Genomic DNA, 15,579 nt, shown 5'->3' with positions numbered 1-15,579 from the left:
CGTACAAGTCCAAAACCATTTGTTGAAATATACCAGTCAAGTAAGACTGCTCTTGCAGACGTGGTTAGAAAGAATTCGTTCTCCGTAAATTACAGTAGTTTAAAATACCGTATTTGTCAGAAAATGGAGCAAGACTTCTCACAACTTTGAGTTCTCTCTTCATATCTCTTTGTGTGTGAGCTTGGAAGAAGCAATGGCAGTTGGGTTAGCAATAGCAGGCGAAGCTGGGCAATACAATGGCAGGATGACGCCGTTTGTCATCCTCTCTTGCATGATGGCAGCCATAGGAGGTGTAATTTTCGGCTACGACATTGGAATTTCAGGCGGCGTGACATCAATGGAGCCGTTTCTTAAAAAATTCTTCCCTGAAGTAAACACTAAGATGAAATCGGACACCAAAATCAGCAACTACTGTAAATTTGACAGTGAACTGTTGACCTCCTTCACATCCTCACTCTACATAGCTGGTCTTGTGGCTTCCCTTTTTGCCAGTTTGGTCACAAGGGCTTACGGCCGCAAGCCTTCAATCCTTGCCGGTGGAGCTGCATTCCTTGCCGGCTCAGCTCTAAATGGCGCAGCTATGAACATCTACATGCTCATCCTCGGCCGCTTATTGCTTGGAGTTGGTATTGGTTTTGGAAATCAGGTAGTACTTTCTGCCCCCAACATTAATCATATAAGCATACCCTATTCGATGTTTCTATTTTTCATGGTACTCGTGTAATCTGTGTTTGTGTTGTGCAGGCTGTTCCATTGTACCTTTCGGAAATGGCACCACCAAAATACAGAGGAGCAATTAACAATGGCTTCCAATTTAGCGTCGGCATTGGCGTATTATCAGCTAACCTCATCAACTACGGCTCTGAGAAGATCAAAGGCGGTTGGGGGTGGCGAATCTCCCTAGCCATGGCTGCAGTCCCTGCCTCAATGCTAACACTGGGCGCATTTTTCCTTCCCGAAACACCTAACAGCCTAATCCAGCGTAGCACGGATCACCAAACAGCCAAGAAAATGCTACAACGTATCAGAGGTGTCGATGATGTCCAAGCAGAACTCGATGATCTGATCAAGGCAAACAACATATCGAAAAACATCAAACACCCTTTCAAGAAAATCCTGGAGAGAAAGTATAGGCCTCAGCTTGTGATGGCAATAGCCATACCATTTTTTCAGCAAGTGACAGGGATTAATGTCATATCCTTTTATTCTGCCGTACTTTTTCGAACAATTGGGTTGGGAGAAAGCGCTTCACTCTTGTCCGTTGTCCTGACTGGAGTGGTTGGTACAAGCTCAACATTCGTATCTATGCTTATCGTAGACAAATTTGGGCGAAGAGTGTTGTTTTTAGCCGGTGGGATTCAAATGTTGGTGTCACAAATTATGGTGGGAGGTGTAATGGCAGCTCAGCTTGGTGATCGCGGCGGAGTGAGCAAAGGATATGCCTGTTTGGTGCTGGTTTTGATATGCATTTATGTAGCGGGATTCGGGTGGTCATGGGGGCCGCTCGGATGGTTGGTTCCGAGTGAGGTTTTCCCGTTGGAAATTCGATCAGCGGGACAAAGTATCAATGTGGTGGTGAACTTTTTGTTCACTTTCATTGTTGCTCAAACTTTTCTAGCAATGCTGTGCCACTTCAAGGCTGGGATTTTCTTCTTTTTCGGGGGTTGGGTGGCGGTGATGACGGTGTTTGTGTACTTGTTTTTGCCGGAGACGAAGAATGTGCCGATTGAGAAGATGGAGAGTGTGTGGCAGGAGCACTGGTTTTGGAGGAGGATTGTGGGGGACTCTAGCAAGGACACCAAGATGGAAGCTCCGTAATAGATGTATTCAGTGTTACAAATATTTTCGAGTATGGCATCATTGCTACTTATTATTCAGTGTTACAAATATTTTCTTTTTAATATTAACCATTTATTTTCTGTATAAAAAAAGCTAAAAATCCAAGATTTAAATACAATAACAATATTATTTATAAGCAAGATGTCTTAAGTTCGATTCTCGTCAAATGAAAATTTGAACCATATCATTGTTAGCTTATTGTAAGGTTGAGTCCACTCCGTTAATGTAAATAATATCATTTATTAAAAAAAAAAAGTTCAACAACAATAACAACCAAACATTATCCTACTAAATGAATGTGAAGAGAGAAGAAAATGAACATGATACGATTAACCGGAAAAAAAAATAGAAGAAGATAAACAGTAAAAGGTGAAGATATAAAGAAGATGGACAAAAAAATGAAAACTTGTTGTGGCCTATATTTAATAGATAGGTGCGGCAAAGAGAAGAAGAGAGAATGGAGAATAGGTTTGAGGAATTGTGTGTTAATTCCCCAGTCCTTGTGCCTTTATTTATAGTAATTAGGAGGAGAGAAACTTGCTCTCCAAGTAATACAAAGTATATTAGGAAAGATCTTCTAGATCCCAAAGGATTCCTATTTTATCTCTACTTAGGATTTACACAATCACATATTGATAAGAACATATGTCACAACACTCCCCCTTGAGTGTGCAAATACTCAAGTAGATGGCGCATCAGATCTTCAGGCAAATGTAGAAGTAGTGGATGAAATCGTCTCGTTTAGTCGGCACAAGTAGCGAATGCGAGTCTCAAAAGACGGAAGAATGCAGGAGTGGTAAAACTCACAAAACCTTACTATGGCAAAACCCAAGGTGGGAGAAAAGCCCATAGGCTAAGGAGAAAAGTGAGAAGTTGCATTAAGTCAAAACTATACGTCTTCTGGACGCAAGTAGAAGAGCTCACAAGGGTATGATCAGCCCAGGATGGGTGCCTCGTTAAAACCTAGTTAGGTAGCAAAAACCCAGTGGGAAAAATGCTCCTAATCGTAGGGAAAAAGGGTACATTAAGATCAAGTGAGTATACTTCTAGATACTCCCCCTGAGTTTGACAAAACTTCCAAATGAAACTACAAGCATTACAAATGAGAAAGTTACGCATACCAATTCATTGGACAAGCTTCTGGAAGGTAGACTTTGGTAGTGACTTTGTGTAGATGTCGGTAAAGTTGTCTGGGATTGGACTGCTTGACTTCAATCTTCTGATGCTCATGCTGATGTAGACACAATATGCTTGTTGTTGACTTTGTTGGATGTATCATGATCTGGTCGATACATACAGCGTTGTATTCATGGATCGTTGTTGGGACTCAACGATGGATGAAAATCGCAAGGATTTTGAATATGCTCAACAAGAATTCTCGACTACATCTTTCACGTGATGAGATATAGTGAGTCTTGGAACGATTCAAAGTTTCGCAACAAAAAGGTCTATCTAGTTAACCTCCAAGATATTGCGGTGTTCCTTAATGGTAAAGACATAACCATGCGGGGACGTACCTTGTGCGGTCAGACAAATGGTCTGATTCAGCGAATCCCACAAGGTAGGCATCATTCCGAAGATCAAGGGGGTGTGATCTATTCTGAGATGCATAGGGAATAAGCCCAAATCCGTAGTAACAGAAAAACGTCTTTAACACCAAGTTTGGTGGTGGCGTGTTAGGCGCAGTGCTGCTTTATGCCAAAAGATTATCAGCACATAAGATGTCTGATCTAGTGCATTTGAGCTAAGTACAACAAACGCCAATGGTACTTAGATATGGCTGCCTCACGTTCCAATAAGGAACCTTATGCTCCATACCCTCCGTAAAGGTCTCATTTGCATCTAGCATATAGATGATCAGGATATACTCAGACGTAACACCTTCTGGGTCTAGTTTGAGTGGTGGACCAGAATACCATCAAAACTAGCTCGAAACTTCAGGTCGAGGTAATGTCAAGTTCTCCCAAGATCATTCATCTTATAGTCCGATATGCGAGTTAATTTTCTCAACTTTAGCAATTTCGGATTTTATACACGCAGGGGCATATATCCCTAACTGATCAAATATTCACTTAGACGGGTATACCACATCTGCCCGGATAGTTCTGCATCCGTAAAGTGAAGGCCGCTTGAGAATCAAGAGGATGTTCTTGTGGTCTAGAACTATTTGAATCAGTACATGTAAGTCCTTTGGAAACTCCATGTAGGTTCATATCACGATCCCAGAGATACTACAACCACGTTTGTAATGCTGCAATCAATCACATGGCGTATGAGAGAAACCTTGCGCCACAAGGCGTCATATTGCACTATTTCATTCATCTCATTCGTCATAGATTGATTCTTTTAGTTGACCAATCAATTCTACGTTGATATTAATCAACGGAACGCGGTTCGTTATCGTCGCTTTTCATTTATGTCGATACCATATAAATGAAACATCATTTATGATAATCTCATTCCAATTCCATATCTCATCCAAACTAGTATACTGGACCAAGAACTTCAGGTCTCGGGAGTAATCCGGATTTAATCTCATGAGATGAAAAGGTCTGAGACAGCGATCGAGGGGCGGATTCATTTGTGCCACGTTCCTCCTCTTTTGGGGAAGTGAATCCTCGAACCGAGTGATCTACCATGCTTCTGGCATAAGATAGATTGATTGGCTAGCCGCCAATGTACGAGGGTCGGCCATAATTGTGGCTTTCCTACTTTCAGGACAAAGGTCCGAAGTACATTTGGTACACATCTTTGCAGGCACATTTGCAGCTGGTATATGTGATCTCGTCACTTTTTCTAGATCAGAGGAAATGTCTGGTTAAACTCTGACGATCTAGATTGGGATCGATATGAGACATAGTGGGGACGTCCACGATAATTCGCGTCGTTCTTTAGGAACGGTGACGTTCTTATCTCCCCCTAACGACGGGAAGACTGTCTCATAAAAGTGACAATCCGCAAAATGAGCGGTAAAGAGATCGCCTGTCAAAGGTTATTTAGTAACGAATATTAGAAGGAGAATCATAACCGACATAGATTTCCATCCTTCCCTGAGGACCCCTTTGTTTTTTTGTACGTAAGGGCGGCGCAAAATGGCACATAGACCGCACAACCAAAGACGCGCAGATGCGATATGTCGGGTTCGTATCTGGTAACCAACTGACACGCGCTTTATAAGGTTGGGTCGTGACGGGCCTCAGGCAGACCAACATGGTTGCTTGCAATATTGCATGGCCCCAAGCAGAGGTCGGGAACTGTGGTACTTATGACCAGTCGACCACGCAATCATTTGAAGGCGTTTAATGAATACTTCTGCTGGGTCGTTCTGGGTATGAACATGGGACTGGATGTTCAACTTTCAAAAACCCAATCGACATGCAATATCCATCGAGATTTAAATTGTTCGATGTAAATGTCGATGTAAATTCTCCAACTTATCCAATCAAATAAATTTGATCAGATAATCAGGGTGGTGAGCCCTGAGCTTGTTAATCTGAGCTACCAGTGTGGAGAATGCAACTTGTGGACAACAACCACACGTGTGACAAACGTGTAGAAGCATCAACCAATACTATAGAATATTTAAATGGTCCGTAGGGTGGTTGAATCTATCCACAAATGTCCCATTTGAATCCTTTGTAAAAAGATGGAGGGTGCTAAGGTATAATACGTGTCCAGGTATGATTTCTTTACTTCTGGTAAAAGGATGCCCAAAACGGCGCATCACGAATCATCCTAGATATCCCAAACGTACATCCATAGCGAAAATTCCTTAGGAATCGCGGGCTTCTGGCCGGCCACATAGTGGACTTGAATGGATGTAATCCATTCGTTAAGCGTTCCATCTTCTCTAGAATATGCATTTAACTATATTCGTAAGAAGTGCAAAATGGTAATATGCCAAGGAATTTTACTCCATTTTTCTACATTGGTTTCAATATGGTAATAATACTCTCGAATATCCTTAAAGCTCAAAAATGCGTTCTTCCGGAACGAAGTGAGTATAAGGCTTCCCTTTATGGTAAAGTTAATACCATTGGACAATATAGGGCAGTGCCATGCCCCACAATCAGGTTGGATAAGCCTGAAAGGTTGTCGGGGGATGATTAGGTATGAAGTTAGCATAGAACCAGACAGCTAACTTCCCCACAAAACATACCTAACCATGAGTTAATTGTAGTCACATGTGGTAATCTTCGTTAATTAACTCTTTTATTCGAGAATAATGGTGACATCCAAACACTAATCTTAAATCCGAGAACAAAATAAATTATTCACAAAATAAACCAAAAAAAACAATGGGGTTCGGCCAATAGGCCGTCCATGTCAAATTTCGCTCTTCCAAATGTATTAGGTGGAGCAAAATGAGTCTCACAAATGGACTACGAGAATTGTACCTATTCATGGACGTAACAGTTTCAATCATGTTTTGCTTCAGGCAAAAATTCATCTTTGCATGATTTGAAACAGTCCATAACGGATTTGAAGAGTCATAGAGTCCTCAGCAGGGAGTACTTCCATTGGATATGCTTCAGGCATAATTCTTCGAATAAGGATCATGACGGATGCTTATTCACGTCTTGTATCCACATAAAGTAGTTTACTATTCGAAACTTCCAAATCAGTGAAATCGAACTTGTTACGGTTCGACAATACGCTGAATGGAGGAAACAAGAATGTGATTGGTGTTTTAGGAAATAAAATTTCCATAAACAACAAATTTAGAACATTCAGGTTCTAAGACATGGTTTGGTTTAAACGGATTTAAGCATGGAGAACTTCGGGTCTCAACATGAGTGTTGCGCATTAAGAAACTTCAGGTTCATATGGCACTTTTCCGAAACTTCGGGTTCGGAAGTATGAATTTTAAGTTCATAATATCTGCAGGCAAACACAAATATATATGCAAGCAAATATGCAACAAGTATGTGCAAAAATATAACTTTTAGGTGGATAATTATAATTGAATTAATTTATTTGGACTTCGGGCCAAATTAAAATGTGGGTGAAAAAATATAAAACCCATTGGGCCTAAAATAATTAGGCGAATAAAATTCGGGAGCCCAAAAAAAATAAGTCCACGGGGTCGCTTAATAAAAATATGGTTCATTCTACCTAGGCCCAAAAATTGGGCTAGGGGTCTCGGGTGGGGCTGCAGGCCCACAGAAAAAGACTAGGCTGCTGTGGGCAGCCAAAAAAAAAAAATCCTTGCTTTTTGATCGCGCGGGCTGCTTCAGGCAAGCCCAAGAATTTTTATTTTTATTTTTATTTTTTTTGTTATACGGGCCGTGGAAAACAGTAAGGCCAAAATAGGAGGTCCTAAAAAAAATGTTTGGGTCACGACGCGTGAGCCCAAGGCGAAAGAGGAAGACCGAGAGAGGGTCCAACCCAAAAATATGGGTCACAAACCCAGTCTTATTGGGTGTGTATAGCCGGGGAAGAACACCAGTGTCGCTTCAGGCGACTGTCCTCTGAGGTTGTGGCACGGCGAAGCACGGGGAACCTTAGGAGTGAGTTCGAGGCATGGTGGTTCATCCAAGAACTAATCATAACGACGGAGGAGGGTCCTCGACATCGGGGAAGTGTGGAACCCAGGGATTCGATTCGGGAATCTTCGATTTTAGTATTGAATTTCAACGGAAATTCAAATAACATCGTTGTAGTCGACGATGAAACCCCAAACTATCACGACTGCAGGTCGTGAAATCTAGAAAAAAATGGCAACGCCATGGTCTCGGCTTCCGGTGAGGGTATGTTTTATGGGTTGGGGATGACGCAAACGGCATCGTGTTGGGTTCTCAGCATAGCAGAGCTATGCTCCAGTGCATCGCAGCCCTATGGCTTACAAAGCGGCGCGGCTTAAAGCCTGCAGCTCGCTGGTTAGGGTCTCGAAACCCTAATTTTTCAATTTTTTTCAATTCAATTATATGCATATATAATTCAATAGTATATATATTTCAATGAAACACATATGTAATTTGATGCATATGCAAAATAATAGTTTCAATGCATTTACATATGTATGTTTCAATTCATGGCAAATATCAAATTCACATAATTGCAGCAATTTTGGTTATGAGGCATACACAATTTATGTAGAATCTAAAATACGTTAAACGTAAAGTTGGGTCATGCATCATGGTGAATGTTCATGCGATCAGGGCTTCAAAAATATCGAGTTAAAAGCCGTTGTTTTGGAAGAACCTGATTGCGTGATGATATGAATGAACTGGTTTGATGCAGAAAAATTATTTCTTCAATTTCGGCTTTCATCTTCAAGCTTGTATCACGTTCAACATAAGAAGAAAAATAAATTGAATCAATAACAATATATGAATTCAATAAAATCAAGATTTAATCAATTAAAAATAATTGAAACGTAATACTCCCCTGATTGTAGACGAATAAATTCTCTTTAAATTCTTCTAAGCACAGCGTGAAGAGCGTGCTGATAACGTGTTGTGGCCTATATTTAATAGATAGGTGCGGCAAAGAGAAGAAGAGAGAATGGAGAATAGGTTTGAGGAATTGTGTGTTAATTCCCCAGTCCTTGTGCCTTTATTTATAGTAATTAGGAGGAGAGAAACTTGCTCTCCAAGTAATACAAAGTATATTAGGAAAGATCTTCTAGATCCCAAAGGATTCCTATTTTATCTCTACTTAGGATTTACACAATCACATATTGATAAGAACATATGTCACAACAAAACTAATAAAAATAGCTCGAAAAACTTTGAGTTTTAACGATAAGAATAAAATAAAAAATAAAGTGAATAGTATCATGATTGACTTTTTAGTGTAAAAATATAATTTTTCGTTAAAATAAACAGTACTATAAACATTTCGTTAAAATTCCTATAAAAAAGATGAACGTAAACAAAAAAATTAATTCCTAAGTGTTCAATTTTTCGGTTAAACGGATCCTAAGAGAATCTTATTCCTTCCCTTACCTGCTATGAGCAGGTTTATTATTCCAACTTTCTTATTTATTGTCAACCGTTTGATTGATTCCCTCAATCCTCACCCTTGATTTACGTAACATCGTCACCATAACAGAAAAGATAACAACGTGGGAGTGGAGTGGGGCCCTTGACGCAGGCAGTTTGATTAAAAAGTTGAATATTCAAGGATTAAGGTGGGGACAGGGGGATGTTAATCTCAGTCTACTTTCAACAAAAGAATACGTTAATCTCTGTCTTAACTTTAAACTTTAAACCAAACAAAAGTGTTAATCTCAGTCTGCACACACGACGGTTATATCAGTTAAAAAACCTCCAGGATCACACGCGGGTCCCAGTCCGCGTGTTCGCCAGTTAGCGCCTACATGACGTCATACTATTCTTCCGCCTACCCCACTGAATGCCCAACCAATCGCAGGCAAGCGCCTTTTTTTGAATTTTCTAGAGAGGACGACTTTCTCTCTCCTCTCTCTCTCTCTCTAAAAAGAAGGGATTTTTCTATTTGCTCGCTTCCAGCTTCCTTGATCAGCAAGCCCCACAGAGGTAATCTTTTCTCGAATTTCACTGATTAAAACTGGGGTTTTTGTTTGTTTTTAATTAGTGGAAACTAAATTAAAATTTTCTTCAACTACTGCTGTATTAGTACTATTTTTCTTTTCAATTTGTAATTAAAATTTTAATCAGGTTGATTGATGTTGATTTGGCCAATTTTTGTATGTAGTTAGTAGGAACTGGGTTTTGATAATTGGATAAAATTTGATGAAAAGGGAATAATCTTTAGACAGATTACAGTGAAAGAGAATTGATTCGAGCTGATTGGCTGAGTTGAGATCATAATTTTTTTTAATTTTAAGTTGAGAAATTTTGTATTTGGGAATGATGGGGGGAGGGGTTTGACTTTCTTTCATTTTCTCACCAGCCAAACAGTTGACTTAGAAAGATTATTGTTTACGTTGATTTATTGGAGTGGAGGGAAACTTTGATGATTTATTGTTTAACTTGGTTTTCGAGTTCGTGTTAATAAATGGATTCAAGAGACTTACTGCCTGTGAAATTAAAGCTGGTTTTTCTTAACGAAAGAGGGAAACCGTTGTGATTTATTGCAATTTTTTTTCTTGAATTTGTAGAACCTATGAAAAGTAGTGGCTTTCGATCTTCTTTGACATATTTTTCATCTGTTCCCTTCAAAACAGGCTGAACTGGTCTTTGCCTTTACAACTTGATTCTGGTCTCTGCAACTGCTACAATGGCTTTCCCGTTCTCACCCCCCATCACACAAGAGACAGCTACCGAATTCTTTTCTTCCTCAGGTACCTTCCGATTACACCGTTTTTTATTGTTTAATCATTTTCTAAGAAAAAGATTGGTGTTTGACTATAGCCAACTATATTTTAATGCAGGGGTGAAGATTAAAGAAGCTGGAACATTTGTTGGAGAGGTCACTAAAGATGCAAAAGTGAATGTTGCTGATGTGGCAGAACGAGTTGGGTCAATGTTCAAAAGTCGATGGGCGATTCTTCAGCAACCAGCTACAAGACATGCTGTGCAGGAACGCCTTATAACTGCTGCTGCAACAACTGGTACATTGTTTAGGAAGGGCTTATCAGAGACAAAGGAAAAGGTTTCTGTTGGGAAGATAAAAGTTGAGGAGGTAAACTGGCTAGAACTTTGTTAGGTGATAATGATTCATATCCAACTTGAACTTAGACTGAAGTCACTGAACGTATCGTACTATTTTTCTGTTTCTTTAACCCCAACGGTGAATGCAATTGATCGTAAACCCTGACTTGTAAATGCTCCTGAGCTTGACAATCTAAGTGTGTGCCTAGAGCATGTTTTTTAGTTGAACTCATCACTGACACATTTGAAATGGTGATTTTTCCTTCAGGTGGCAAAGAAGACTGCCCAAAAGAGCAAAAGCATTTTGAGTGATATCGAAAGATGGCAGAAGGTATAGAATTTTGAAACAATTGTTACCTTTCTTTTTCTTCTTTGTTATACATATTTTGAAAGTCTAATCTTGTTCTTTTCATTTTCAGGGTGTTGCAAGCACCGACGGTAAGTTTCTTGGATTTTCTACACCCTCCATATCCTTTTTTGCCTAGCATCATTAATTGTAGGGGTGTGCTATTCACAAACCCCTTTTTACTTCATACACACCCTCTTAATTTGTAGTTGTCGGATCGACTAAATTAAAGAAGATCAATGACATAAATTAACAAGGGGTGTGTGGATAGCACACCCCTAATTGTAATATTTGGAAACAGCTTTTTATCTGTGAGATTTACAGTGTTAAATTGGATGGAATTTGAAACTGAGATACTGTACTACATTTGGTTTTGAGGGTTATAGTGGGGATTGTTGAGGATTTGTGGCTTGTTTGGCTATCTGGCTACTTCTTCTCCAGTGACCCATGTCTGGTTTTTCTCTGGAATCAACAAGCAAGGAATATACATATTAACTGTAGGAGATGAGATAGTGGGTAGCAGTTAGTGCTGGTGGACGAAGTTGGGATTGAGGAAACATTGAAAGCTTTGTTTCTTTGACTTCTGATAGTATTACACGTGACCTTCTGTTACACGGGGTTCCCCCTAAAATGTATTTGTACTTATAGCTGTAAGGTGAAATTTGTAGCTGAGAATTTATAGAAAATGACTCAGGTTTTTTATAGTTAGCATTGTTTGAAGAATGGTGAAATTCTGGATCCTCTGCATCTCCCTAATTTGGTGGTTTCTGTGTCAAGATAAACTGTATCAGGATGGTAGTTGCTTTTAATCTTGGGTTAAATGGTGAATGGTGATAATTATTTAAATTTTTATTTTCAGTTTTTGGAGTTCCGATTGAAGTTATTGTTCAACGGCAACAATCTAGTAGGCCCATTCCTCAAATTTTGGTCAGATGTGCAGATTATCTCATATTATCAGGTACTCTATAGTCTATACTTCTCTAATTTATACACTTCTGGTGCATGTATGATCACTTACACATATATTACTTTGATTTCCTTTGCAAGTATGATTAACTTGTTCGTGATGTTTTTGACTTCTAGGACTAAATACACCATATCTATTTAAAGGCGAGGGAGATAGAAAAGTCATTCAACAACTGGTTTCACTGTACAACCAAGGTATGTGAAGTGTGTATAACTTCTTTTTATTTATTGCTTTGAAACATAATTTTCTTAGTTCTATTTGGATGACACTAATCTAGTGTTGTAATATCAGATTCAAATGCACCATTACCAGAGGGTGTAAACCCAATTGACGTAGCGGCTCTAGTCAAATGTTACCTAGCTACCCTTCCTGAGCCACTAACCACATTTGAGCTTTATAATGAGATCAAAGGTGCTCGATCCAGCATACATGCGATAAGAAACATGCTCAGGAGGCTTCCTACAGTCAACTACACAACCCTAGAATTTGTCACTGCATTACTGTTCCGTGTTAGCCAGAAGTCAGTTCTTAACAAGGCAGGAAGCATCTCTCTCTCTCTCTCTCTCTCCGTGTTGTATGCATGGCGGGTTGTTCATAGCCTGAATTGTTGATAAGCTTGCTTAAATAGTTGTTAACTGTACACAGATGAGCACCCAAAGTCTCGCGATGGAGATGGCCCCTGTTATAATTTGGCAGAAGGGTAAAACACCGGACCTATATAGGAAATATTGGAATCAACTGTCAAAAGGTCCTTCCAGGAAGAACTTGGATCCTGAGCCTACTTATACTGCATGGGACATGCTTTCTGGTGAGCGGTTCTTCATTAGCAACCTATTTCTATTTTAGAGAAATTATGTGAACTAAAGGTGTTATATTGTTGGTTTTTCGAAAGAACATATTCATCTCTTTTGCGCGTATTTTTTTTTTATTGTGGATTCAGATGAAGGTGATGCTGTAGATGATTCCATCCCCTTGGATGATGACGTGCCCATGGACTTCGGCGCCATTGAGGTTGTCCAGTGCCTCATGGAACATCACAACGCAATTTTCACAGATGCTAATGAAACAATCTGGAGATGATACAAATTCCTTGGGCAGTCTAACTGACTAACGCTTTGAGACTGAAACCAGATCTGGCTGAGACGATGATTACAAAGTAGAAGAATTTATGACCTTTGCCAGTCCTACGAAGGTTCAAAATTTATTTCGAGTTGGAGCATGGTAGACCATGAATTGTTTGGTGCAGCTGTGAAAAAAGCTTGGATTTAATACTGAATTGGATGTTGTGATTGGTTTTGGCATTTTTTTCTTACTTTGGGTAGTTAGTATTAGGAAAATGTATTTCATCACCATTGATTATGTAAATTTCTTAATAAGATCAGTGAACACTGAGTTTATGGACTCAGGTTGCAGTATATTGCACTAGCACATTGTATAAAGAAGCGATTTTCGTCATGTTCAACAATTAAACAGAATATTTATTAAACAAGTTCTAATCTTCATTTCTAGTGTATCAAACAATCGTGTCCCAGAATTCATACCAAATAACAGTTACACAAGACTCCCAGGAATTCATAACTCTGACGAGCTTGTAAGAGTTTCGAGATAATCAAGCATCTCAGGTGGGAATTCATCGAAGAAAATGTCAGGGGTCGAAAGGTCTTTAAGCTCTCCTAACTTATTACCTTGAACATTCTCCTCCAGTCCAAGAGGTGGGATATCCTGCCCGAACACGTCCAGCAAGTTCAGAACGATAGGGTCCTGGTCAATTTCTTTGCATCCTGATAAAAATGAGAGGTCTAGTTGGGGCTGAGGAAGCTGAGACAAAGATAAGTGTGGTGGGAAATCAGAAGACGGGATCATATTAATCGGCGTGGCCTCAAGCATGGGCTGCTGCTCTGCTTCCACATTCAGCAGTTGGTTCGCTTTCACCAAATCCGGTAGATCCACCATTCCCAACTCTTCAGAATTCAAAAAGCAATTGCTTGGATGAGAAGAAACCTGAGAATTCACAATTGTTAATTTGAAAAAATTTGTCTTGGAAATTTGAGAACAATGCTACCTTACCTTATCCACTGGAAATTCATGATGCACAAGGCTCTTCCCCTTGTTTTTTTGGGAGTTTGAGGATGTCGATTTCTGCAGAATCCTCTCAAACCTCTTTCGCCGAGCGCTCCAGAAATTCTTTACATCATTGTCCGTTCTGCCTTGCAGATACGTCGCAATTTTCGCCCACTTGTTCCCGAATTGCGCTTGCAGTTGTATCACCATCCTCTCCTCCTCTCCAGAAAACTTGCATCCACTTTGTTGTTCAAGTTCACATTTTTTGTTAGCGTCAATCTTAAGCAAGAAAATACAGATTACAACTACTAAATTGCCAAAAACCCAGCAATAATCAACAAAAACGTGAACATAACAAATTAATGAACACTCGTCAACTAAACTTACAAAAACTAATTAGTGTTTGATATCTATATAATATTCCAAGGATTCGTAGGGCTTACTTACGTCTTCAAGTTCGGTCGGAGCTTATTAACCCATCTGAGCCGGCATGATTTTCCAGTTCGCGGCAAGAGTCCTTTGGATCGAATGGAGCTCCAGTCTCTAGGACCATTTCTCTTCACATGACTTATGAGCACCTCATCTTCCTCAGCAGTCCATGGCCCTTTCCTGATGTATGCTCCATCGTTTTGCTTTTGCCTCGCCATTTTTCAACAAAATTAATCTCTCAATTTTCTTCACTCCGACGGGAAACAAAATCTTCTTCCGTAAATTAATTGGGTTTCTTGGAAAAAATGAGATGATGGAATATGAACTTTTGAGGTATGAGTTTTTTTTTTTTTTTTTTTTTTAAATCTCGATCATGTTAGGGTTTGCATGCACACGGCGCATCTTATGGAAACGTAACTGGTGAATTAAAGCTAGCCGTTGAATCAAGTACTTAGATTGTGGGACCATTAAGGATCAAAGATGATGAAAAATGAAGGGCCTGATTACGGTGTTCACGTTTCTAATTGATCATCTAAATTGTGTATGAAAAACAGTGGAAATCTTATCCCACTACCACGTAAAGACGGTTATGGCGGTTAGTGGTAAGCACCCCACACCCCCGCCGTTTCCTTGCTTGTTCAAAATAGATGATAAAATTACGTATATGTCCTCTGGTATGATTTGCAATATCATGGATCACCGTTGGATGTGATCAAGATTATGATACATGCGATTACTCGGGTTGGCACGAAGGGGAGTCTAATACAGAACTCCGAGTGCATGATTGCATGAGTGCATGAGTGAAAGCACAGTTTCTTGACTGCAGGGTGGGTTATGGACGCATTGCAGGATCATCTGCATATGCAGATGACGAAGTTGGTGCTTGTGGTGCATCCGGAGATGGTGATGTCACGATGCCTTTCTTTCCATGGTAATGCACTGGTCATCTTTGCTCCTGGTCTTACGTTCTTCTCTTGTAGAGTATATTGCTATGGGATGCTAATTTCAGTCAACAATTACAAATCTTCGTATTTGAAATTCGCTTTTGCTCCAACAATATCAACAGTTTACCACTTTTGAAGTTTTCCTTTTGGGCGACGATGAAGTTATGAATGTTGCTATTGACTTGCCTTCTTAAAGCCTTAATCAAGAAGTACAGTTTGTCTTAAATGTAAAGCAAATACTGTCATTAATCAAACTATACCAGTTGGAGGCTTGTCAAGCATTAAAAACTGGTTTCCTTCCGGCCTGGTGGCTTGAGTTTTGAACGTAACAATCCGATCCATCATTTTGCAACTCCGGTAAAGAATGCATTGCGTGTGCGTCAAGCAGGCTTTGTTTTCTGTCATGCCCTGTGT

The 15,579-nt window shown here is 39.7% G+C and overlaps 3 protein-coding genes across 3 annotated transcripts; 2 read left to right on the top strand and 1 right to left on the bottom strand.

The window, feature by feature from the left end:
- Positions 1-59: 59 nt before the first annotated feature.
- On the top strand, positions 60-1,975 carry LOC103430931 (hexose carrier protein HEX6-like). Its single transcript, XM_008369076.4, has 2 exons — positions 60-646; positions 745-1,975. The coding sequence occupies exons 1-2, from the start codon at positions 194-196 to the stop codon at positions 1,816-1,818; spliced, it is 1,527 nt and encodes a 508-aa protein (XP_008367298.2). The 5' UTR covers positions 60-193; the 3' UTR covers positions 1,819-1,975.
- A 7,243-nt stretch (positions 1,976-9,218) lies between these two features.
- Positions 9,219-13,233, top strand: LOC103453986 (uncharacterized Rho GTPase-activating protein At5g61530-like). The gene is made up of 10 exons (XM_017337329.3): positions 9,219-9,341; positions 9,992-10,108; positions 10,199-10,449; positions 10,687-10,749; positions 10,838-10,856; positions 11,624-11,722; positions 11,848-11,925; positions 12,023-12,267; positions 12,377-12,539; positions 12,672-13,233. Exons 2-10 carry the CDS (start codon positions 10,045-10,047, stop codon positions 12,809-12,811), a joined length of 1,122 nt encoding a protein of 373 aa, XP_017192818.3. The 5' UTR covers positions 9,219-9,341; positions 9,992-10,044; the 3' UTR covers positions 12,812-13,233.
- On the bottom strand, positions 13,229-14,508 carry LOC103453987 (transcription factor DUO1-like). Its single transcript, XM_070826011.1, has 3 exons — positions 14,240-14,508; positions 13,799-14,033; positions 13,229-13,732 (listed from the first exon to the last, which is right to left on the bottom strand). The coding sequence occupies exons 1-3, from the start codon at positions 14,437-14,439 to the stop codon at positions 13,304-13,306; spliced, it is 864 nt and encodes a 287-aa protein (XP_070682112.1). The 5' UTR covers positions 14,440-14,508; the 3' UTR covers positions 13,229-13,303.
- Positions 14,509-15,579: the final 1,071 nt, after the last annotated feature.

Source organism: Malus domestica, chromosome 01, assembly GCF_042453785.1.
Source record: "Malus domestica chromosome 01, GDT2T_hap1".
Taxonomy (NCBI): Eukaryota; Viridiplantae; Streptophyta; class Magnoliopsida; order Rosales; family Rosaceae; genus Malus; species Malus domestica.
Note: the sequence above shows the minus strand (reverse complement) of the source record. Positions and strands in the feature narration are given on the sequence as shown.

What these genes read in the sequence shown, in the direction of transcription:
- LOC103430931 (XM_008369076.4), top strand. Translation starts at nt 194, where the DNA reads ATGGCAGTTGGGTTAGCAATAGCAGGCGAAGCTGGGCAATACAATGGC. An exon ending in GTATTGGTTTTGGAAATCAG is followed by an intron (nt 647 to 744) that starts GTAGTACTTTCT and finishes TGTGTTGTGCAG; the next exon opens with GCTGTTCCATTGTACCTTTC.
- LOC103453986 (XM_017337329.3), top strand. Translation starts at nt 10,045, where the DNA reads ATGGCTTTCCCGTTCTCACCCCCCATCACACAAGAGACAGCTACCGAA. An exon ending in GGTTTCACTGTACAACCAAG is followed by an intron (nt 11,926 to 12,022) that starts GTATGTGAAGTG and finishes TTGTAATATCAG; the next exon opens with ATTCAAATGCACCATTACCA. An exon ending in TGCATGGGACATGCTTTCTG is followed by an intron (nt 12,540 to 12,671) that starts GTGAGCGGTTCT and finishes TTGTGGATTCAG; the next exon opens with ATGAAGGTGATGCTGTAGAT.
- LOC103453987 (XM_070826011.1), bottom strand. Translation starts at nt 14,439, where the DNA reads ATGGCGAGGCAAAAGCAAAACGATGGAGCATACATCAGGAAAGGGCCA. An exon ending in CTCCGACCGAACTTGAAGAC is followed by an intron (nt 14,034 to 14,239) that starts GTAAGTAAGCCC and finishes TGAACAACAAAG; the next exon opens with TGGATGCAAGTTTTCTGGAG. An exon ending in ATGAATTTCCAGTGGATAAG is followed by an intron (nt 13,733 to 13,798) that starts GTAAGGTAGCAT and finishes GTGAATTCTCAG; the next exon opens with GTTTCTTCTCATCCAAGCAA.